Here is a 24,757-nt window from a genome sequence, read left to right as displayed (position 1 = left end):
ATCACCCCCAGAAGGTCTCCTTTGCAGACTGTTCCTCCCTCCCCCTGCTCCAGGTGCTTCAAAAGCTCCCCTCAGGGCCCCTGCGGGGCCCAGTCAGTTAAGCCTCTGACTCTGCATTCCGGCTCAGGTCCTAATCTCACATTTGGTGAGTTCTCAGGTCCTAATCTCACATTTGGTGAGTTCGAGCTCCGTGTGTACTGACAACACAGAGCTTGCTTGGAATTCTCCCTCTCTCTCTCTGTCTCTCTCTCTCTCTCTCTCTGTCTCTCCCCCCACCCCGTCCCCTCCCTGCTCATGCGCTCGCTCGCTCTCTGTCTCTCAAATAAAAAAAACATCTTTGTTTCAGTAAGCAATAATGAGGCACCTGGGTGGCTCAGTCAGTTGAGCATCCAACTCTTGAGTTCAGCTCAGGTCATGATCTCATGGTTCATCAGATCGAGCCCCATGTGGGGCTCTGCACTGACAGTGTGTAGCCGGCCTGGGATCTTCTCTCTCCCTTTCTCTGCCCCTCCCCTGCTTGTGCACGTACACTCATGCTGTCTCTCTCGAGATAAATAAATAAACATTTAAAAAATAAATAATTAAACAATACTAATAATACATAAAAAATTGAAAAAAATCCACAAAGACCATCATGCTAGTTTATACATAAAGTTTCTGTTGCCATAGCTTCCCCCCCCCCCCACCCCCTTTCAAACCACTCGTGGCTAATTTGGACAGTTCTCACATCTGGTTTTTAAGAGGACCCCTAAAAGGGTCTCTGAAAGCCAACTTGAAAGGTCCGGGACACCTTAGGAAAACACTGGATGTGACCATCACTTGCCACGTTGGGAACTGAGGTGAGCCTTTCCTCCAGCCCCATCTTCTAATGGGGCTCTGAATCACAACAGACACAGGGGTTCCCTGTGAATGAAAAGAATCTACATCTCAATTTTCAGTTTTTATCACTAAGGAGAGAGGAGGGGAAAAGAAGGTGACCATAAACGTACAGTGTGCACAGGGGTGCCTGGGTGGCTCAGTTGGTTAAGCGTCCGACTTCAGCTCAGGTCATGATCTCGCGGTCTGTGAGTTCAAGACCCTGCGTCGGCTCTGTGCTGACAGCTGGGAGCCTGGAGCCTGCTTCAGATTCTGTGTCTCCCTCTCTCTCTGCCCCTCCCCTGCTCGTGCTCTGTCTCTCTGTATCTCAAAAATGAATAAACGTTAAAAAATTAAAAAAGTACAGTATGCACATGGTTAGAAAATGCAACCCTTTTAAAGCTATAAACAGAAAGTGGAAGCTCCCACTCCACACTCTGGCACGTGCGATCGATTGCTTCCAGAAAAGAGACATTGTACATTGTATGTAAATCATGTACAGGCATGTGTGCTATAAATGTTTTAATTAAATAACATATGCACTACATATACATATGCATGCCTTTATGTGTGTATTTAGACAAAAGATCCCAGTATATGAGCCATCCCACACTTACTTCATTTAACTCTCTCCAAGAGGAGACTATTCCTTCTGAATTAATACAGACACACCTCCTTCTTTTAATTGACCTCATATTATTACATTGTATGTATATTACATTGTATCGGTGCCTCGTCTTAAATTTAATCAGGCTTTTTCTTTCCCGTTCTACCGGGGAAAACAGCAAGGAGAGAAAAGAGCATGTTCAAATATTATGCCAATACTCCTCCCTGCTGGGAGGTTGGGCGAGCCCTCTCCTGGCCTAGGGTAGGGGAGGGAGTTCTCCACCAAAAGTTTTCAATGCAGTAAATAGAATTTGGAGGGTTTACTGTTTGCAGGGCTCTTTACGGGGCTCATGTATCCCAATGGTGTTTCCTCCTGCTGATTGGATTGTGGACAACGGTGATGAAGTCTTGTCCAGGGAAAGAAGGTTGGAGGACTCTGAGAGACCCTTACTACCCGTTCTGAGATTTTGAACATGAACCCTTGAAACTATATCTTAGCCGTTTTCTAAAGCGACTTAGTACGTTATCCTGTGAACAGAGATCTGCGTTCACTTAAACTCAGCAAATGATGCACGCCATATTCCCCTCTTAGGCATTTATAGTACGCATTCATGTATCATGGTCTTTGGAAAAGTTTTGCAGTAATTAAACCTGTGGAGCACTATTGCACCCGTGGTTTCCCAAACTTACATTTGCTGAGCTCTTCCTTGACTGTCACTTGTGAATATCTCACAATGCAAGTGTTGCTTCGGGATGACTTAACTAAGTATGTCCCTGCTGAGTCTCTGCTTTTCAATTCAGTGCAGGAATGAGTAAACGTCTTCTGCAAAGGCCCAGATAGTAAAGATTTTAGGCTTTGTGGGCCAAATAGTCTCTGTGGCAAATCCTCAGCTCTGCCATGTAGCATAAAAACAGTCATGAACAAGAAGTGAGCAAGTGACCATGGCCATATTCCAATAAAACTATAATTATGGATACTTTAATTCAATGTTGTGTCATTCAGAAAATATTACCCTTCTTTTCCACCCCCAACCATTTAAAACTATAAAAGTCATTCTGTAGTCTGTAGAGAAACAGGTGGGCTGGACTTGACCTGTAGGCTATAGGTTGACAACCTCTGATTTAGTGGATAATAATTCAGAATCAGAAATAAATACTTTATTCAGCCATATTGTATCTAAGATATTTTCGAGAAGATGAAATTCAGTGTAGTGTAGTTGAGGACAGAATATGAAAGCTTCATCTACCCTGCAGAAAACATTTATTATCTTAAATATTCAGAGTTTAATAAAGTCCTACCTGTTAAAGGATAAGCCTGATAAAGATTCGTTGAATAAATATTGATGAAAATTCTCCGTACTATAAAAGAACTCAGATTAGAAATTATCACTACATAATGGTTTATTTATGACCAAATTTTTGAAGAGCCTAATTTTAATGATGTTATACAAAGGTGATAGCACAGCATTTGAGTTTTAAAATGGATGCAAACTTTTGGGGCACCTGGGTGGTTCAGTCAGTTAAGTGTCCGACTCTTGATTTCGGCTCAGGTCATGATCTCATGATTTGTGAGTTTGAGCCCTGCATCGGGCTCTGCACTGTCAGACTTGGGACTCCCTCTCTCTCTCCCTCTCTCTCTCTCTCTCTCTCTCTCTCTGCCCCACCCCTGCTCTCTAAATAAATAGCTAAATAAACAAACAAACAAATAAAATGGGTGCAAACGTTCACTAGATCTCCAGTGAAAAATCCTTTCTGTTGCTAATAAGATTGGACAATTTGTTCATGACCTAGTTGAGCACCAGGAAAAATAAACGTCCTTTCCAATGTCCCGAATTCCCTCTGAGCGAAGTTATCTCTTCCCTTCAGGGAAGGCCTGTCGCTCCTGCGGGGCCGGTGTATAATGGGGACTCCTGGGTCTTCTGTAGGTTCATCCCGGAGCCCTGGTCGGCCTGCAGCACCACGTGCGGGCCGGGCGTCCAGGTCCGGGAGGTGAAGTGCCGTGTGCTCCTGACGTTCACGCAGACGGAGACCGAGCTGCCTGAGGAAGAGTGCGAGGGCCCCCAGCTGCCCACCGAGCGGCCCTGCCTCCTCAACCCCTGCGACGAGAGCCCTGCCTCCCGCCAGCCCGACGCCTCTCCCCAGGAGGACAGCACGATGACCTACCACTGGGAGTACGCTGGCTTCACCCCTTGCACGGCCACATGCTTGGGAGGTATTGGATTCTCTCTGGGGGGTGGGGGGGGGGGTGGGGTGGGACAGCGGCGTCTTATGTTGCTAATAGTTTGAGAAACCACTGACTTGGCTAAGCCAAACATGCAACTTAGAAAAACCTAAAGGAGGTAAAGTCATTCGAATAACTGAAAACTATGCCTTCTCTGCCTTTATTTTCCATTGTGATTATTCCAGGAAGATAAAGGATAGTGTGGCAGTATATCCTGACCCCCTCCCCCCCAAAAAAAAATGTTATGCTCCTTTGGCCTCAGCAAATGTATAAATGAGGTGGGGAAAGAGGCCACTGATTAATATGGAATAAGTAGGAGAATGCAGAACTGATAAGTCGAGGCAATCTTGCCCGTAAGTCAGTGTTACAAACTGAGGTGGCCTGGGATTGCCATTTCTGATGAGACTCTGTCAGGAGTCACCCTCATACCTGCACATTGGGCTGGAGACCAGGGAAGAGCGCACTGGTCACTCTGGTTTATGTGTGTGCACGTATGTGTGTGTAATGTGCGTAGCCAGTGGGCCTGTTAGGATTAGGAAGTGCTAATATGGCCAGGTGGCCTCAATAGGGTGCAAGTTGGCACCAAGATTATTAAGCCCTCCAGGATCCAAAAGAGAGTTGATGAGCAGAGAGCAGGAGCTCAGATAGTCATTCTCCAGGGCTCTCTTTTTTGGAAGGAAAAGATAGAAATAGTTGGAAAGCTAGCTCTTCTGCTGACCTGAAGGAGACTCATCTGATCAGGACTCCAGGACCCCTGACACCCTGACCCTGGATTCCAGCACTTGTGGCAAACCCTGGTGGCTAAATGTGCTCTGACTTCAGGGGCGCCTGGGGGACTCGGTCAGTTAAGCGTCCGACTCTTGATTTCAGCTCAGGTGATGATTTCACGGTTTGTGAGTTCGAGCCCCACGTCGGGTTCTGCACTGACAGTGCAGAGCCTGCTTGCGTTTCTCTCTCTCTCTCTCTCTCTCTCTCTCTCTCTGCCCCTCCTGCATGAGTTCTTTCTTCTCTCTCTCTTTCCCTCTTCCAGATAAATAGATAAACTTTAAAAAAAGTGCTCTGACTTCAGTCCCAGCCAATGGTGAGAAGAATACAGGAGCTACTGCCTTAGAAGGTGGTTAGTTCAAGTGCATGCTCCAGCCCTCCTGGTGCTCCTGAGCCCATTACTTGGAGCTCCCTATCAGGTATTAGAGCTCCTGATCCTGTCACTGTACCTGAGCCCCTCCCTCTTTGTCCTCCGGGCCCTTAAGTGAATTCCCAGTCCTTCCCATCCAGTCTCCAAGACTTGGTGGTATTTGTCTTTGTCCTGTCCTAATTCAACCTCTAAACCCACCTATCCTGACACAGACACCTGTTCTCTGACATTGCCAGCCTGCCGTAGACCCAGAGGAAGTGACATATGTTTTAGCCCCAGCCTTCAGCTAAGCTACTACCTTTCACATGGAGTTATGCACGGAGGATTTAAGAACAGAACACTTGGCTGCTCCCAGATTCTCTCTGCTCTCTTACTTGCTTCTCCCTGGTTTTTAGAAGCCCACCCAACTGACTAGGAGTTCAGATTGTCTTACTCACCTGGACCTCCACTGGCTGCTGTGTCTCTTGCCTCCAGGGCACATAGTCTCAGCCCCAAGTCCACAGCACACCTATGCTGCTGCTCAGAACTTAACTCCTGCTCTGAGTTCAGCACCCTGGACACCACCCTTGTTATAGCTTGGAAACCTTCACATGAACATGTCCTTGGAGAGAATAGGAACTAGTGCTTTCCTGATGAGTCTTGAGGACCCCTCCAGAGGTAGTTGCCGAGATGCAAAAATGGTCCCCCATTCAACTGCCGTTATAGATGGCTGGAACTTCCTATGACATTCCTGGAAAGTATCAGCTATCTCTACCACTTCTGAACCAGCACGTTCCTGCATTATCACCAGGGGCCTGGAGCTGTGTCTTTTATTATGAGAGCAGAAACAAATCCTGCTGTTGCTTGCACAGCCTCAAATCTCTTAATCTCAAAACTCTTGAACGTTGCCTTTGGTAGAATTACTATTTCATCTAGTACTCTGCTATCCTTGAGTTTAGTTTTTTTTCCCTGACTGGGAAGGCCCCTCGATTTGGGGAAACATGGCATGTTGGGTCCTCGGAACTAAGAGAGCAGTTGGAGTTGCCCAAGGAAAAATGACCAGGCGAATTCTGATTCAGTTGGCGGAGTCTGTTGGACCTCATCTTTGATAGATAGATAGATAGATAGATAGATAGATAGATTGATTGATTTTGAGGGGGGCGGGAAAGGGAGAGACGGAGAGAGAGAGAATCTCAAGCAGGCTCCATGTTATCAGCACAGAGCCCGACGCAAGGCTCAATCTCATGAGCCGTGAGATCATGACCTGAGCCGAAATCAAGAGTCAAACGCTTAATTGACTGAGCCATCCAGGCGGCACTAGACCTCATCTTTGAAGCTTGGTACCAAGATGTTAGAATCTGCTATTGTGCTGTCTACTGAGGTAGCTCTAGGAGGCACCTCCAGGATGGCTGAGCCTATGGGAATGACTTTCTTTTTTTATTTGCTAATAGTTTTATTGAGATGTAATTCACATCCCATACAATTTATGCATTTGAAGTCTTTATTCAATTTGGTGGGTTTTAGTATATTCACAAGGTTGTGCAAACATCCTCATAATCAGCGTCACAGCACTTTACCCCCACAGAACCCTGTACCCTTAAGCAGGTCACTCCCCATTTTTCCTCAAACCCCCATTTTCCCTGCCAGTGGCAGCCTCTGGAAACCATTGATCTACTTTCTGTCTATTCTGGACATTTCGTATAAGATGAATCACATAATATGGGGTCCTTCATGACTTTTACTTAGTATAATGTTTCCAGTTGAGGTCCATCCATATTGTAGCATGAATCAGAACTTCATTCCTTTTTATGACTAATACTCTTCCATTGTAGGGATAAACCACATTTTGCTTATCCATTCATCAGTTAGAAATTTGTATTCTTTGCATGTCTTGGGTGTTATGAATAATCCTACTATGGTCATTCAGGTACATGTTTTTATATGGACATATTTTTTCATGTTTCTTAGGTATGTACCTTGGAGTAGTAGAATGACCTTTGAATCCACTTAAAACATACAAATTTGGGACGCCTGGGTGGCTCAGTCAGTTGGGCATCCTACTCTTGGTTCTGGCTCAGGTTGTGATCTCACGGTCGTGGGATCGAGCCCCATGTCAGTTTCTATGCCAAGTGTGGAGCCCGCTTGGGATTTTCTCGCCCCCCCCACTTCTTTCTCTGCTCCTCCCCTGTTCATATGCATGCATGCATGCTCTCCCTCTCTCAAAATAAATAAATAAACTTAAAAAAATACAAGTTTTGCGAAACCTGGCTAATTGAGTTTATCCTTATTGGCCCTGTGGACCTTTGGGCTGACTGTGAGAAGACAGAGCACCTTGAACATGTCAGAAGTGCAGCTCACTGTGCAGATAGTTGATGTGGAGTGCCCGTTTATTGTCTGGCATCCTCTGGTGAACTTGGAACACATTTTACAAGTTTTAACAGAGATCAACTTGGAAATCTTTCAATACTCAGTTAAACAGCAATTTTGCCTTGTGAGAGTGCATTGTATTGTGTAATCCTAGAATAATACCATTTAAGTGAACCTTGGATACCCACTAACCCAAATTTTACAGTTAGGGAAACCGAGGCTCAGAGGCCATCATGCAGTCCCAAACAGAAAACAGTTCTCCTCTTTTAGAGAGAGCTGGCCATATAATGGGTGCATATAATCAGCCTTTTAACTTGGCAAAAAGTAATATTTTTAACTTTTGGGGTTTAAGCTTAAATTTTGCTTTTAAATAAGTAAATTCTGTGAAACGTAAAGGGTAATACTTGAAACCAGGATCCTCAATAAAGACAGGGAAGCTCATGCCTGCTCTGTGCTAGACTTCATGGCTCTGGGTTCTGGGCTCAAAATCGGGATGTAAAATGAGTAGCACACAGTCCTTCCTTGACTTGATGGTGCACAGCTTTTGGTTATCTTGCCTTTATCGTCTTGACCGTACTAGCTACATACAGTGACACTTGCCTCTCGGTGATGCATTTTAATGTGGTTTTGGAGGCTCAGCGTCTACAAGTCCACTTCTGTGTGATTAAGAATGTCGGTTTTAACCCTCCCCCTGCACGCGAGGAGAGTGGGTCTGCCATAACTAAAGACCACAGGAAGATAGCATTTCCACAGGCACACAGCCGTTTCTCCAGCTTCCTATTTCTGGTAGAAAAATAATAGATGCCAATGACAGATTCCTGCAAAGATCGTATCCTGATCCTCTGTGTACTTGTACTTTCCAACTAATCTTCATATCATACGAGAAATAAAAATACATCTGTTTGTTGTAATTGCTGGTACTTAGGAATCTTTCCTAAGTCGGCTTTCATTTTGGAGTGGCAACAGAGAATTCTTTTTTAGTTCCTGGAAACATGAAGAATTCAGACATTGGATTTCCAGCTTCCACAGCGTATATACGTATGCGTGCAGCACAGTATGTGTGCACGTGCATGAGTATATACGATGTGCCTGCCTTTGTAACACCCCCGGTAAGGTTTTGTAATTTCGTACATCATCAACATTCCTCACCAGAATTTTTCTTTGTATTTTATGTTATTTGTTGCATTTAGACCCTTTCATTTTTACTTTTGTATTTTTAAAACAATTGTTTAATGTTTATTTTTGAGGGAGAGAGACAGAGACAGATACAGAGACAGAGTGTGAGCAGGGGAGGGGCAGAGAAAGAGGGAGACACAGAATCCGAAGCAGGCTCCGGGCTATCAGCACAGAGCCCAATGCGGGGTTCGAACCCACGAACCATGGGATCATGACCTGAGCCGAAGTCGGATGCTTAACCCACTGAGCCACCCAGGTGCCCTTACCTTTGTATTTTCTAACAGCACAGGCTAGTAGCAGATTCATTGACTTTGAAGCCTGACCCCACTTTGAACCCTAGCCCTGCCACTCTCTTTGGGCTGTTATAGAAGTTTGTAGAGGCTCATTTTTGTAAAATGAGAAGAGCCATACCTCCTTCATGAGGATTAATGAGGGGATTAAGTGTCCTCATGTAACAGGATGATGTTGGAGAACTTCTTAATCACAGTGCCTGGCACACGGTATAGAATAAGTGTTAGTGGGATGATTAATTTATAATATAATAACAGCAGGGTGTTCTTTTTATAATGCCGCCATTTTTTCTCTTTAAAAAATCTGATTAAATTGCTGAACCCCCTTTTATTTCTTTTTTTTTTTAAAGTTTATTTATTTTGAAACAGAGAACACAAGCAGGGGAGGGGCAGAGAGAGAGAATCCCAAGCAGGCTCCACACTGTCAGCACAGAGCCTGACGTGGGGCTCAAACTCACAGACTGGGAGATCGTGACCTGAGCCGAAATCAAGAGTCAGATGCTTAACCAGCTGAGCCCCCCAGGTGTGCCAAATTGCTGAGCTCCTTAATGCATCTACCGGTTTTAAGTTCATTCTTACCAATTCTCTTAAGTAAAATAACTATCTCTAATTCATGATGATTTTATTTTTCCCTTTCAAATAGTTATTTATCTTATTTGAGCTTTTTTAATCTTATTTCATTGTCTAGAATTTCAAGAACAATAATAAATAATGTGGGCAGCACCAGCCCTGCCACCTCGCCTTTGTCCTGACAGTTAGCAGGCACCTCCCCGTTGTTTCATTTAAAAACATTCTTGCGGCGCCCGGGTGGCTCAGTTGGTTGAGCGTCCAGCTTCGGCTCAGGTCACGATCTCACGGTTTGTGGGTTCGAGCCCCGCGTCGAGCTCTGTGCTGACAGCTCGGAGCCCGGAGCCTGCTTCGGATTCTGTCTCCTTCTCTCTCTGCCCCTCCCCACTTGTGCTCTGTCTCTCAAAAATAAATGAATGTAAAAAAAATTTAAAAAAAAATTTCTACAGATATCTATTGCACGTTTCTTTGTGGTAGGCACTGGGCTGGGTGGCAGTGACTCTAAGTAGTTCCTGCTTTTGGAACTCAAGTCTAGTGGGGAAAATGCACTGATCACATAATCACCCACATGTGTAAATCACAGCTGGTTAGAGCAAAATAAATGCATGGTGCTAGGAAAACATATAATAGGAGGAACGTGACCTAATTAGGGAAGTAAGGGAAACCCTCCCTAAAATTACACTTGAACTTAAATACGAAAGATGGGGAATTGCTGAAGCAAAAGAGGCGTTGGAGGGGGTGGCCCGGAAGGAGTTCCCAGCAGAAAAAAAAAAAAGGCAGGTACAAAGTCCCTGGGTGGCAGGAGGGTTCGTGGTCCATCCCCAGAGTGAAGAAGGCAGGTGCGGCGGGAGTAGTGAGAAAGACAGCGAGGTGACGCTAGAGACAAAGGCAGGGGCCAGACAATGAATGCCTTATGGGCAAAGCTGATTTGGCTCTTTATCCCAAGATCAGCGGGAGACCATTCAAAGAATTAAAGTGGGAGATGCATGATCCAATTTTTCTGTATCTCAGAAAGGTGAGTCGAGCTGTATCGTAAAGAAACAGGTTTGGGAGGGATAAGAGCAGATGCGAGGGAGGCCGTCTACAAAGCTGTTGCCCCGTCCAGGCAAGGGCTTGTTCTTGAGCAGTAATGACAGCAGAGGTGAAGGGCAGTGGATAACTCTGAGAAATGTGTAGAAGGTGAAAGTCTGTCGGTGGAGGCGTGAGTGCAGGGGAGGTGTCAAAGCTGAGTGCCGGGGCTCTCTTCCGAGATGACACGTGCTCGGTGGAGGTCCAGCTGGGCACGAGGACATCGTGAGTTCCGTTTGTGGACGCAACGACTTAACGTGCCTGTGGACTTGCGAGCGGAGATGCTAAGTAGGCTTTGTGAGCGTGTGAATCTGAAGCAGAGAACAAAGATCCAGACTGGAAGTATGCGTTGGTGAGTCATCCGTGTGCGGAGAGGATCGAAGCCAGGGTAGCGGCTCAATCTCCAGGGAGAGAACGGGTGGCCATTGGTGACTCGGAGTCATTTCAGTGGAGTGTTGGACACAGAAGTTGGATTTGCAAGAATGGAGGAAAGGGTGGCAGGTGACAAAATGGAGGTGAATAGATTTTTTGTGTGGCAAAATTTATGATAAAGAATGCGGAGAGAGGGAAAAGGCTAGAAGGCGTCATGGATTGACGGAGAGCTGGGTGCGTGTTATTTCTTCATGACTGAGTGGCTTGGGTACGTTCCCAAGGCAGCAACAAAGCTCTCGGATAAAAGCGAAGGGAGAGGTGATCAAATTTCCTGGGAAGGTGGAAGGGAGTGAAATCCAGCAAACTCCTAATTGAAATAGACAAGGAAAAGGCCAGGATGCTTGTGAGATGGTGGGTCTGTATGCCCGAGGGCAGGAAGTTCCTGGTTGTTTCGTGTTGTGTGTGTGTGTGTGTGTGTGTGTGTGTGTATGATTTGGTGAGTGAAGGGATAGATGGTTGAGGTCACAGTGTAATGTTCTTCCGTTGTCCTGCCGACTACAGGGTGCTAGTATTTGATTTAGGGTTTCTCATAGATATATGCAAACTGTAGATGAAATACATAGAAATGCTATTGATGCACGGAAGTATTGTCCACATAGCATGGGGGAGTCCAAGCATGCGTTCCCATGCAAGGGAATATGGGACTGAAAGCTGAATTGGCCCACCATGGGCTCACGCTGGAGTGCTCCCTGTGGACTTGTGTTCCCGCCACGAAATGTTAGCGGTCCCTATTTCGTTCTCTGCAGGTCCCTTCAAGTCATGACAGGCCCCTAGCCGTACTTTCCCCTTGACATATTCGGTCACTTCCTCTCAGGCTCCGGTGACATCCAGTGATCCCCTTCCTGCGGCCACATGGTTTCAACAGTCCTTAATCTTTACCGGCGGTCTCCTCGAGCCGTTGCTAAAAAGAACCCGCCTATTTGCAGTGCGTGAAACTCGCATTTTAACACCACGAATGATACTGTTCTCCACAGTTCTCCCAGCCCAGAACATACTCTGCTTCCTCTCCTTCTCGTTCCCTGGGACTTTAGAGTGGCATCCACTCGTCCACGGTGGTCAGTCAGCTGAGAGAGCAAAAAAACACGTATTAAGTCTTCTTTTCAATATGGCCCTGGGCTTGTGTGTGGAATACAACACACACTCCTGGTTGCCTCACAAGGCAACACCACATGAAGGAGGTGTGTTCATTTATTTTCTTTTATAGATCCCGACATCAGGGTTATAGTCCTTTTGTAATGTGTGTTGGAGTCTTTTGTACCTTTCAACCATCTTCAGTAATTTATGTCATGGATATCATCCATCTAAGAAGTTTGAAAACACTGGTTCCTGCAAGTATCTGAATCTCATTCTTATTTTTCCCTCCCGGGGGCGGGATTGAGGGGAGAGGCATCATGGCTGGATCTTTAACATCATTTCCAGTACCCCCCCTACACCCCCTGCTTATTGTCATATTCAAGATTTTAATTTTTAAGTAAATTCCTCAATTTAGGTTTTCTTGGGGGGAAAAAGTCATCCATTTCATGACAATATTGAAATTATTATCGGGTGGTTCATCCGGGGGCACCTGGGTGTTTCAGTTGGTTAAATGTCCGACTCTTGATTTCAGCTCAGGTCATGATCTCATGGTTCATGGGATTGAGCCCCACATTGGGCTCTGTGTTGACTGCACGGAGCCTGCTTGGCATTCTTCCTCCCCTTCTCTCTCTCTCCCCCCGCCCCCTCTAAGTAAATAAATGCAAACAAACATACATTCAAAAACAAAAAAGAGTTGTTCATCTGGTCTCAGGTTGCTTGAAGCCTCTCTCCTCTCTTTTTTCTGGTCAAAGATTATGTGTAATCCATTCTGTCTTTCTGACCTAGCAGTTATATAGGGACTGACTTTTGGAAAATTCTAGTGGTTGGATTTGAGCGGTCAGTTGGCTCCTATTCATTTATCGCTGGACTCTGTTGCGGTCAGAGAATGTTACCTGCTTCCGGCTTTTGGAACTCACTGCAGTTTGCCTTATAATCTGATGTAGGACCAGTTTTTGTTAATGTTCCATTGGTGCTTCAAAAGAGCATATTACGTCTATTTCTAGGGCCCAGGGCTACTTGGTTATTAAATTAACATACTTTTCTTACTCATTTTTTCATATTTATTTTACAACTTGATGTATCAAATACTGGATAGTAATTGAAAGGTTCTGACTAGATTTCTTCATTGTTCTTGGTATTTCTTAGAGAGAGAGAGAGAGGGATAGAGAGAGAGAGAGTGAATAGATTTCTTCATTGTTCTTGGTATTTCTTAGAGAGAGAGAGAGAGAGGGAGAGAGAGAGAGGGATAGAGACAGAGTGAATAGATTTCTTCATTGTTCTTGGTATTTCTTAGAGAGAGAGAGAGAGAGGGATAGAGAGAGAGAGAGTGAATAGATTTCTTCATTGTTCTTGGTATTAGAAAGAGGGAGAGGAAGAGAGAGAGAAAAAGAGGGAGGGAGGGAGGGAGAGAGAGAGAGAGAGAATGACTAGATTTCTTCATTGTTGTTGGTATTTCTTAGAGAGAGGGAGAGAAAGAGGGAGAGAGAGAGAATGACTAGATTTCTTCATTATTCTTGGTATTTCTTAGAAAGAGGGAGAGGGGGAGAGAGAAAAAGAGGGAGAGAGAGAGAGAGAGAGAGAGAGAGAGAGAATGACTAGATTTCTTCATTGTTCTTGGTATTTCTTAGGGGGGGGAGAGAGAAACAGGGAGAGAGAGAGAGAGAGAGAGTGGCTAGATTTCTTCATTGTTCTTGGTATTTCTTGGGGGGGGAGAGAGAGAGAAACAGGGAGAGAGAGAGAGAGAGAGAGACTAGATTTCTTCATTGTTTTTGGTATTTCTTAGAGAGAGAAAGAAAGAGGGATAGAGAGAGAGTGGCTAGATTTCTTCATTGTTCTTGGTATTTCTTCGAGAGAGAGAGAGAGAAACAGGGAGAGAGAGAGAGAGAGTGACTAGATTTCTTCATTGTTCTTGGTATTTCTTAGAGAGAGAGAGAGAAAGAAAGAGGGATAGAGAGAGAGTGGCTAGATTTCTTCATTGTTCTTGGTATTTCTTCTTCTTCTTCTTCTTCGAGAGAAACAGGGAGAGAGAGAGAGAGAGAGAGAGAGAGAGAGAGACTAGATTTCTTCATTGTTCTTGGTATTTCTTAGAGAGAGAGAGAAAGAAAGAGGGATAGAGAGAGAGTGGCTAGATTTCTTCATTGTTCTTGGTATTTCTTCGAGAGACAGAGAGAGAGATAGAGAGAGAGAGAGAGAGAATTATGTTATTTGGCCTGTTGAATCAGTCAAGACTTGTGAACAAGGAGCCCAACTCACTCTAACCTTCAACAGAAGGAAATGTGTCTGTTCATTCATTGCCTCCACTTCCCTTTTTAGAGTCCCTTCCCCCCCATCATTAATTCATTTCTTGACGAAGGCTTTGAATATCATTTCTGCTCCAAAAACACCCTCTCGTCATGACGCTCTAGAAGGTCAACTGTGAATTGAAGGGTGTTGCTTCATGCTTCCAAAAGGATTTGTTAGGAAAATTACACCATAATTTCAACACTTTGTTTTATAGCTTCCAAACACATCATGATTGTCACCCAAATTTTGCCAAGTAAAAGGTGAAGCAAACTGATATTTTTTTATGTTTACTTTTGAAGGTAAAGGTTTTATCAAGCCTCTTGAAGTGAAAAGCCTTTAGGTCGAGTATGCGGGGTAGAAGATACTCTTGTGGCTGCCCTTGGAAAATACATTTTTGTAGCCGTGTCCCCTTTGTATCTCAAGTTAGCCAGTGTTTATTAAAAAGTAGTTCATGGGAGATCCTTGGAGGTTTAAGACTGCATCCTGCCATGGCCGGAAACATAAGATTACAACTAGAGAAAGGAGAAAACATAGCAGAAAGCACTGCACATCACACATGTATATTTTATATATTCTTTTGGCCTATTCTGCATTCTGTAAAATATTGTAAAACGGATGAATTGAGACATGGCATTTGGAAGGAGAACCACAGTCTTCAAACATAATGGAACACACATTCTTGCATGAAACTGAATACATTTGCATATTTCAAATAGTATAGTCCGTTGCTGTTGCAATTTTCATTTGGTTTTTTTTCATCAAAACTTTGATTTATATTTCGTTCTCAGTTCTGATTTTTCAGTGATTCTTTTTGTGTCAACAGACAAAGAATAGTGGTTGGGACGCGGGCTTTGGGGTCGGACAGAGCTGGCTGGCCTCAAAGGAAAAACATGCCTGTGGAGGCTCCTATTTGCGCAGTCTCTGCCTTGACCGGTTGACTGTATTGTATTTTGGAATCCCTGGAGTACAGAGAAAGAGCACTCACGTAGGAGATAGGAAATCTAACTTTTTTTAATGTTTATTTATTTTTGAGAGACAGAGAGACAGAGCGCAAGCAGGGGAGGGGCAGAGAGAGAGGGAGACACAGAATCCGAAGCAGGCTCCAGGCTCTGAGCGGTCAGCACAGAGCCCGACGCGGGGCTCAAACCCACGAACTGTGAGATCATGGCCTGAGCCGAAGTCGGACGCTTAACTGACGGAGCCCCCCACGCACCCCTCTAATTTTTAGTTTTGAGTCTACCATTTTTTGCTGCCTTAATTTCTCTCTACGCTTCAGTTTTCCTTGTTATTAAATTAATGAGATGGAGATAACGATACCATTCTTTGGACCTCCCAAGATTCCCGTGGGCCCAAACGGTGCCCGCGAAAGCACTTCGTACACGCCAGAGCGCTTTCCCGATGGGAGGTATTGCTGTTGTTTCTGCCGGCAATGGCAATATCACGAAGTATAGTAATAGCGAACAGGAGTTCAGACCATGATGAACGCTGGAGTAAGGATTGTACATCAAAGTTAGCACGTGTGCAGTGACATAGAAAAAATGTCACTCTTTCGTGGCTGACGTGAAAATCCCTCTCCGGGAACTACTAGTGTGTGGTTTGGAGAACACTTGGGTGGTTCGGTTGAGGGGACTTGGAGTGGGAACACAGGTAAGTCTGCAGGCAGACGGGGAGTCGGGATGTCCTTTCATGTTTCAAGGTGAGTATATTTGGGCGGAGAGGGTAGTGGTGCTGAGTTGAAAAGGTGACTGAGAGAATATTAAAGACTGGAAGCCTTTGAAAGATGCCCAGTCTGCACGCGCACCCTGAAATGCAGCCCACAGCCAAGCGATATACTCAAAAGGCAATGGCTAAAGAAGTCCCAAGACCCTGTTTTCCCCCCACAGTGAGTTATTCTGAGTCACTTGCATTTTTTTTCCTCTTCCCAACCTCCAGGCCATCGAGAAGCGATAGCCGTGTGCTTGCACACCCAGACCCAGCAGATAGTCAGTGACACCTTGTGTGACATGGTCCACCGCCCTCCTCCGATGAGCCAGGCTTGCAACCCGGAACCCTGCCCACCCAGGTACGTGATGCCCTGCGCTCCTGGGACACTGCGCCGAAGGGAACACCCTCTCCTGCAGAGACCCCCACGTGTGCACAGAGGCTTGTAGGTGCACCCGAGGTAGGTCACCTAGCCTGCGTTCTGTATTTGTTGAATGACTGAGCGATCGCCTACTCGCTACCTAGAATTCACCCCATGTTGGGTATCATCCTTCCCACTGACTTGCCTTAGATCGTAGGTTGTGGGGTGTGATCTTGTAAGCCCCAAAGAATAGGTGAGGCTGTCTTATTTTTGGTTTCCTTGGTCTGAAAGGTTGACCCTGAAAGTTAATCTTCTTCCCAGCTTAAGTCCGTAGAAGATCCTGGGGAGGTTTCTTGGAGGGAGGGTAGATTTTCCTCATGGGTTGTGCTCTCCCCGGGTGTTGCTGGCTGCAGAGGATTTTGACTCAGCAGCATTAGTTTCCCGCACAAGAACTTCCAGGATCCAACCCCCAGTTTTTTCCTTCTTCTCTCCCAACCCTTTGTTGTCTTGGTCATACTTCCATGATAAGAATCAGTTGCCCAAAATATCTATATTTTAGACAATAAAATAGGGATAAGAGTAATATCTTATTCCCAGGCAGCTCCCCTCCCTCTTTGCCAGATTCTCTGAACCACCTCTTGGTACGTGTCGCCCATCTAATGAGGCACCTTTAGCCCCCAAAGTCAAGTTTGCTACGTCTAGGACCCTAAGTGACTGAAGAAGGTCATTGTGTTCCTCCGGCCATACTGGCTGGCGTAAGGACAGGTGTATTTTATGCCTATTCAGGAAATAAGTCTGATTCTGGAATTCTCTTGACCCTTCTCATATCGATCCCATGAAATGTGTTGGCTGTGATGTAAAAACTCCTGCCTCGATGGTCTGAGGGTGATGGGGTAGGGACGGAATAAGCCAGTGCACCCTAGGAATCCAGCCCTCCCCATCCTACGGGTGGGCCCTTTCCTTCTGAATCTGCGTCTCCGACCTGCACGCTCTCAGGAGGAGGGCCTGCCCCTGTGTGCGCTTCATCTTCGGTGAGGACACCCCTGCGAAGAGCCAGGCACAGTGTTTCGTACCCATAACCGTGTTTCTGACTTGCGTCGTAGGCCGAGGAGATGCCAGGGACTTCCTGACTTGTGTTCCAGCCATCTTGCTGTGCTCTGCTGTGCTCCGCTGGGAAGCAGTTAGGACCTAGGCCCAGAAACAGCACAGGGAAATCTGCTTCCCCGCTCTCCCCCACCCCTGCCCACCCTGGGCTTGCCGCGTTGTAGAACCATCCAAGATTGCAGAAGAGACGTACGTACAGGAGGGGTTTGGGGAAGGTCTGCTGTAACTCCTGCTCAGGGTGCCCACTTCGCAAAGTGTGTCCAGAGCTTTCCAAGAGCATCGAGCACATCAAGGGGATGTGCTGTTCTGAGCGCACATCCACTTCTATGGCACTTATGCTATTTGTATAAACCCTCAACATCCAAATCACCTGTCCAGGGTTCTCAGCCGTTGGAACCAGTGACTCAGACAGTCTTGGAAAAGCCAGGGTTTCTGTTTTCCTTCCCTGACACATCCCTCCCCTGAGGCTCTGTAGGTGGAAGCAGACGGCTGTCTGTCTGACCTGGAGTAAGGGACAAGGGGAAACAGTGAGGGGAAGAAGCGTACTTGACTCTCCCGACATGTTTTCCCCCTGAGGTTGGAATCAGGCGTGAGCTCCCCTTTCTCTGCACCAGCCATCTTTCTGGAAAGAGGACTATACACGAAGTGATTTGGAATTTATACCAGGTTTAAATGGTGAGTGCAGTTTGGCGAAGCACACGGCTCCACAGCCATAAACAGAGAAGGGTAAAAAGAAGAAAATATTACCCCCCCCAGATTTGGAGTGTGCTTTATTTCTGGTTTCAAGTCTCATTCCGTATCAACATAAGGTTGTGTCTTTTTCAACGCTCATTCCACATCAACATAAGGTTAGTGTTCACCCAGTTGTGTCTTTTCTTTCTAGGCCCAGTCATTGGCAGGTGAGGCCATGGGGACAAGTGGACAGGTGGACAATTAAACAGAAAATGGAAACAGGAGGGGTTTGCACAGCACAGGAGTCGGGGGCGGGGCTGAGGCCACTGTTGTAAAAACCGGTTGTAAAAACAACCCGGTTCCCGATCTTGCTCTGAAAGTGAAGACAGCCCTAGTGGGTCCTCGTACAAGTTTTTTTAGGGGGAAAAATGAATATACCGAACAATCCATTCTGTCTTCATTCTACAAATGAGTCTGCCCAACTGCAGTCGCCACCTACATTTGGTTCAGTGTTAGGTAAAAACTCGATTCCTTACGTATTAGTGTGATTTTTAAAGACTAAATCCAAATCAAACATTTCCCTCTATTTATTCTATTTATCCTAAAATTTGAGGTCCTTCTTAAAGTGGCTTCACGTTAAGTGGCCTTTTCTGGCTTCATTTCTCCTCTGGTGACACGGACATGATTCATGCTGATTTATCTCCTAACATCTCATAAACTTGTCCTGTCCGTTCCTCACTGCCCCTGCCCTCATTCAGCTGTGTTTTGCGTGATCTGTTTCAGTAGTTTCTGCATAAACTCCTGCCTCTCGTGTTTCCTGCTCTGGTCCACGGGCCCGTGTATGACCTTGAAAGATCTTTCTAAGTCGTGGTGACCGTGTCAAGCCCCCAGGTGAAACCTTTCAGCACCTTTTCTCACCTGGGGATTAAAAATCCACACTCTTTACTTTGGCCTACGGAGGAGTCTCCTGGGACTACCTCAGACTAGGGGGCTTAATCAGCAGGAACGTATTGTCTCAGTCCTGGAGGCTGGGGAGTCTGAGATCAAGTGCTGGCAGGGTCGACTCCTGCTGAGGCTGGGAGGGAGAACCTGGTCCAGGTCTCTCTCCTGGCTCTTGGTAGCCGCCGGCGTTCCTTGGCTCACAGATGCTGTTCTCCCTGTGTTTCCGTGTTGTCTTCCTCCTGTTTGTCTCTTTGTCCAAATGTCCCCTTTTTATTGGGACAGCCCTCATATTGGATCGGGCCCCATTCTAATGACATCATCTAAGTTGATCATTGGCAAAGACCCTCTTTCCAAATAAGGTCACATTTACAGGTAGTAGGACTCAAAGCTTCGACAACTTTTAGGGGGGGAGCAATTCAATCCGCAACAGCCTATAAAGTCCTTTGTGAGCCTGGTTTTAGGTTTGAACCCTGTCTCCCGTCACTACCACCCTCATTGCGGGCGTGTGCACACACACGTGTGCACATGCACACACACGCAGAGGAACTTCCTCAGCAGCCATGGTGAATTTTCACCATGACCCACGCTCATGTTTGTTCATGCCTTCAGACCTTTGCACATGCCAGGCCAGCTGTCTGGAGCCCTTTTCTACCATGAAACAAGTTTATTCTCTCCCCGGGGAAGTGATCGCTTCTCACTGGTGTAATGAAGTCCGATAGAATGAGAGGTGGGACCCTCATCTGAGACCCTTGTTAGAGGGGAGCTCTTAGGAGTGGAGAGAGGACGGGGGGTGGGTCAGGGGCGGCACCCCCGCTCGACCCCCTCCGGCAGTTTCAGAAGGTGCCTAGCCCTCCGGGCTGAGCTTCTCCATCTGAGTAATGATGGAAGATGCTGCACATTGTGACCCCCAAGGTCCTTTCAGTGCCAGCCTTTCACTGTAGAGGGCGCTTTCAGGTTGCATTTCTCACTCACATCTTCAGAACTATGCCTAGACCCTTGGGTCTACTCATGAGTAGTGAAATGCTCAGGGCTCATTTCCGTTCTAAGAACAACAGCCTTCCCCTGACCTGCCCAGGAGGTCACGGCAGGGTTGAGCTCAGTCTGCGGTACTGCTCTTTCTTTGCTCGCCGAGCCAGAGCAGGATTTAGGAACAAGTCCGGACCTTGTTTCTTAAGGCTGCTGAGGGACGCACGCTGGTGTGCCCTGTGTGCAGCAGAGCCTCTGTCCCCTCTTTGCTGTGCCTCAGCAACAATGATTGCACGTTATCTTCTCCGGCCACTTCTTGCCCACAGAGCTTCCAAGCTAGGAATAATAGAGCACGCGATATGTCTTGGCCTCTTTGCAAAATTAAGAGTCTGTTTTTATGTGAAGGGAAACACTCTTCCTTGCTTCAAAATTGCAAATTTAATAAACTTTTCGAGCGTTGAGAGTTATGTTGGAAAAAGCCCAGCAGAGACAAAGGGTCGGTGCCAAAGTAAAGGTAAGTTTACAAAAATGTTTTAGGTTCTAGAAACCAGTGGTGTAGGAATAACAGGAACAGGGTGTTGTGTAATATTTTCCACACAAATATTTACTGACTCCAAGGGCAATAGCAGTAAAATATCACCCCAGGGTGGAACTTACCACTGAGATTGTGTTGGACAGTCAGTGGATCTTTATTTACCCAAAGGCAAATGCATTTGATGTATTAGCCTAGACTCTCCAAGGTGGGGTGTTGTATGTTTATTTGCTCTTATGGGGTTACTCCCCCTGGTCTATGCTATAACTGCTGAGTGTCTGCTATTTATGGAGTTTGCTTTTTCCAGGAGCGAGCCAGCAGCTTGCAGAAACAGGCAAGGTTACATAATGGTCCCACTCATCTGAGGAAGGCTTTCTTCTCTGACAGCAGTCAGCACTGCTAGGGAGGGAGATCAGAAAGCAAGAGGCAAGAGGGATGTGTTCCTCTACCTACTTGTTACCCAGTTCTTGAGCTTGAAAAAAATTCTGTATTTAGCCCATTGTCTGTTAAGAAGAAACCGCTACCCATTTCTTGAATAACAGAGGTTTCATTTCCAGTCCCTTGTGCCTCTGGTGGATTCTTCCAGCTCCATACTTTCTTGAAAGATGAATATCCGAAGTCACTCCAAATAAGCTATACATCTAAGCCGAATTATAGTGAGACAATGTCCTTTTAGTTACTTACCGATGTGGCTCAATTATCCTCAAAATGTGATGTATATATCTACTGTTGGTGATTGCCCTCACCTCGAAAGCTACTGGAAATTTATATCTAAACTCACATTCTAATTAATAGGTTTCCAATGGAGATGGTGTTTTAATTTTACATTCTGTTCCAAATACAGATTGATGATCGATGCTGTATAAGAACAGGGAAATTAAAACAATATACCCAGGGGAAAGTCATGAAAAGAACTATCTGGGCCAGGAAAGGGACGGAAGTGTGAAGTGATGAGTGGAAACAGACCTGTGGTTCTTGAGGGCTTGAGGCCCCAAAGCCGTTGAGGTACGTGAGAATTCAGTGCCTATGGAGAGGAGGGACTGAATACCTTCCTTTTGATTGATGAAGAAGGAGCCACCTCCACTGCTTCTTTGCAGGAAAAAAGGTGCTGCCGAGCACAGCCTGAAGCCATTGTGTGAAGGCTGTGTGCTTGGGGAGACAGAGGACAGACACAATGATACAAGCCCAGATTACATGTTAGCTCAGTGGTTGGACCCCCAGTGCCCTTGCAGTGCTTTTGTGCCATGTTGTCCATGCAAGACTTGGTTCCAGACTGGAGATCCTGGAGGGCTAGATGGAGACAAGCAAAACTGTAGACAGAGAAGGGTTAAGGGTCAGAGAAAAAGATAAAGGGAGATGAGGAAAGAGAAACCTTCCTCCACGTTGAGCCTGCAAAATGAAATTCCAAAGCACATGAAGAAATCTAATGCTAATGAAGATAGTCACTGGCATCAGCAGCTGAAAGGTGAATTCACTCCAGAAGAAATCAAAATACCAGAACAATCCAAAAAAGACTTTAAATATTACTAAGATCTTTGGTGATATAAATTGGTAAATAACATCCATGTGAAGAACTGGAAATTACAAGATAGACATAGGCAGAAATGTGGTAAGAATAGGTGAGTCTTAAAAAGAACCAATTAGAGGCATGCCTGGCTGGCTTAGTTGGTTAAGCGGCCAACCTTGGCGAGGGTCATGATCTCTCAGTATGTAAGTTCCAGCCCCACATTGGGCTCTGTGTTGACAGCTCAGAGCCTGGAGCCTGCTTCAGATTCCATGTCTCCCTTTCTCTCTGCCCCTCCCCTACTTGTGTTCACTCTCTCCCTCTCAAAAGTAAATAAACATTAAAGAAGAACCAATGAGATAACCTAGAATTAATTCTTTTTTATTTATTTTGAGATATAGAGCGTGAGCAGCAGAGAGGCAGAGAGAGAGAGGGAGAGAGAATCCCAAGCAGACTCCATACTGTCAGCGCAGAGCCCCACATGGGGCTCAGTCTCACAGTATGTCCACTTCATTATAAGCAGCTCAAGTCATATGCTTATCTGTTGGATCATGGTCAGATGTTCCACCATAGTGAGGCTTTTAGTATCTGAAAGGGCCCAGGACTAGGCAGGATCTGTTTCTTAAAAGGAACTTTGCAACATTATAAAAAGGTAAATTTTAAGTTATATAAAGTATATGTCAATAAAGCTGTTCTTAAAAAAGGGAGAATGAAACATTTAATACTTTACTGTGGGTGCATTTTCATTTTTGTTTTCTCTGGAGTTTATAATTGCCTTCATTTTTTTTTTGTTTGTTTTCTTAGTTCCTATGATCCTATCATTAATTTATTCTCAAAATATCTACCAGGGTTTAACTATCTTTGCAGTGCATTCAAATACATCATGTATTCTGTTACATCATTTTCTTGGGGATATCCCTCTCAGAGCACTTCCTCTTCCTGCTCCAAATTGGACTGGTTGCTCCTTCCTAAATAGCTTTTGTGTCCTTTCACTCTCATATTGAAGGTTACTTGCATCTCTTTTACATTGGATTCTTTGTTTTCCACCCTTCATGTTCCACGCTTTCCTCTTTCTTAGGCTGTTCACTATTTTTTGTTGGAGCACATAAATCCAGGAGCTTCCCAAGGAAGCTAGGGATTAAATTTTTGCTCTTGAATATCTGGAAATGTTCTATTACACTTTAATCTTTTGCCTGGGTGTAGATTTCAAAGTTGCATATCATTTTCTCTCAAAAAAAATTTTTTTTGAGACACAGAGCAAGAGAGCACATGTGTGTGAGCAATTAGGGGAGGGGTAGAGAGAGAGGGAGAGAGAGAAGATCAAGCATTCTCCATGCCCAATACTGAGCCTGACTCGAGGCTGGATGCCAGGACTCTGAGATCATGACCTGAGCTGAAATCCAGAGTCGGACACTTAGCTGACTGAGCCACCCAGGCGTCCTCCAAACAATTTCTTGAAGAATTGCTCCATTCACTGAGTTCTAACATCCAGTGCTGCTTTGAGAACTGCTTTGACACGTAGATCCCTCATCATCCGCGCAGACCTGTTTTATTACCTCTGGAAGACAGTGGAACAACGTCATATGCTTTGGCGTAGCTCATTGTTATCTTTTGTGCTGGGAAATTGGGAGGGGCTTTAAAGTCCTAATACTTCTTTCCATTTTGGGAAATTTTCTCAAGTTATTCTTTTCTTCTGCTTTTTAAATGAACCTCCCATTGTATAATGTTGGACTTTCCGAACTGACCCAACTTTGCATTTCTTCTATTCCTACTTTTTGAGAGTTATCTTTACTTCTATTTCTCAATTGATTGGTTACACTTTTATTTAGTTATTTTTAATTTACACAAGTCTTTTTGGTTCTCTTTAGGTTCCTAGTACCTTTTTAAACAACATCCTGTTTTCATTTCGTGAATACAGTATCTTTTGTTTCTTGAGAATATGAATTATGAAGTTTTTATTTTATATTTTGTTTTCTTCTGTACCTTGCATTCTGTCTGTTTTCTCCTGTATGCCTGTTTTGGTTTCTTTTTTCTTAGATGTTTTAATTAAATATTTTATGTTCCTTGACTATTCATTTAAGTATGATGTATTTAAAAAGGCAGATTGGAAGCCCTGTGTATATGGACAGAATTTGTTGAGTGGTAGGCTTCACTCTAGAGTGATCTAGATGGGCTGTTTCATAGGGAGACCTTCTGAATTTGATTTTTGCTCTCAAGCTAGTTAATGTTTCTTTTTTTCTTTTTTTATTGAATATCTTTTAATTTATTTATTTTTTAAATTTACATCCAAGTTAGTTAGCATATAGTGCAACAGTGATTTCAGGAGTAGACTCCTTAGTGCCCCTTCCCCATTTAGCCCATCCCCCCTCTCACAACCCCTCCAGTAGCCATCTGTTTGTTCTCCATATTTAAGAGTCTCTTATGTTTTATCCCCCTCCCTGTTTTTATATTACTTTTGCTTCCCTTCCCTTATGTTCATCTGTTTGGTATGTTAAAGTCCTCATATGAGTGAAGTCATCGGATTTTTGTCTTTCTCTGACTAATTTCACTTAGCATAATACCCACTAGTTCCATCCACGTAGTTGCAAATGGTAGGATTTCGTTCTTTTTGATTGCCAAGGAATACTCCATTGTGTGTGTGTGTGTGTGCATGTGTGTGTGTGTATAGTGCTGCTATAAACATTGGGGTGCATGTGTCCCTTTGAAACAGCACACCTGTATCGCATGGATAAATACCTAGTAATGCAATTGCTGGGTCAGAGGGTAGTTTAATTTTTTGAGGAATCTCCATACGGTTTTCCAGAGTGGATACACCAGTTTGCATTCCCACCAGTGGTGCAAAAGAGATCCACTTTCTCCGCATCCTCACCAACCTCTGTTGTTGCCAGAGTTGTTAACGTTAGCCATTCTGACAGGTATGAG

At 45.0% G+C, this 24,757-nt stretch overlaps 1 protein-coding gene across 1 annotated transcript in view; it reads left to right on the top strand.

Annotated features, from left to right (window-relative positions):
• Positions 1-24,757, top strand: part of ADAMTSL3 (ADAMTS like 3) — a 347,575-nt gene that overhangs the window by 233,515 nt on the left and 89,303 nt on the right. The window contains exons 16-17 of the mRNA XM_042940846.1: positions 3,387-3,673; positions 15,986-16,115. Of these exons, the coding sequence (XP_042796780.1) occupies positions 3,387-3,673; positions 15,986-16,115 (417 nt within the window). The remainder of the gene's footprint in view (positions 1-3,386; positions 3,674-15,985; positions 16,116-24,757) is intronic.

Source organism: Panthera leo, chromosome B3 (genome assembly GCF_018350215.1).
Source record: "Panthera leo isolate Ple1 chromosome B3, P.leo_Ple1_pat1.1, whole genome shotgun sequence".
In the NCBI taxonomy this organism is placed as follows: Eukaryota; Metazoa; Chordata; class Mammalia; order Carnivora; family Felidae; genus Panthera; species Panthera leo.
Note: the sequence above shows the minus strand (reverse complement) of the source record. Positions and strands in the feature narration are given on the sequence as shown.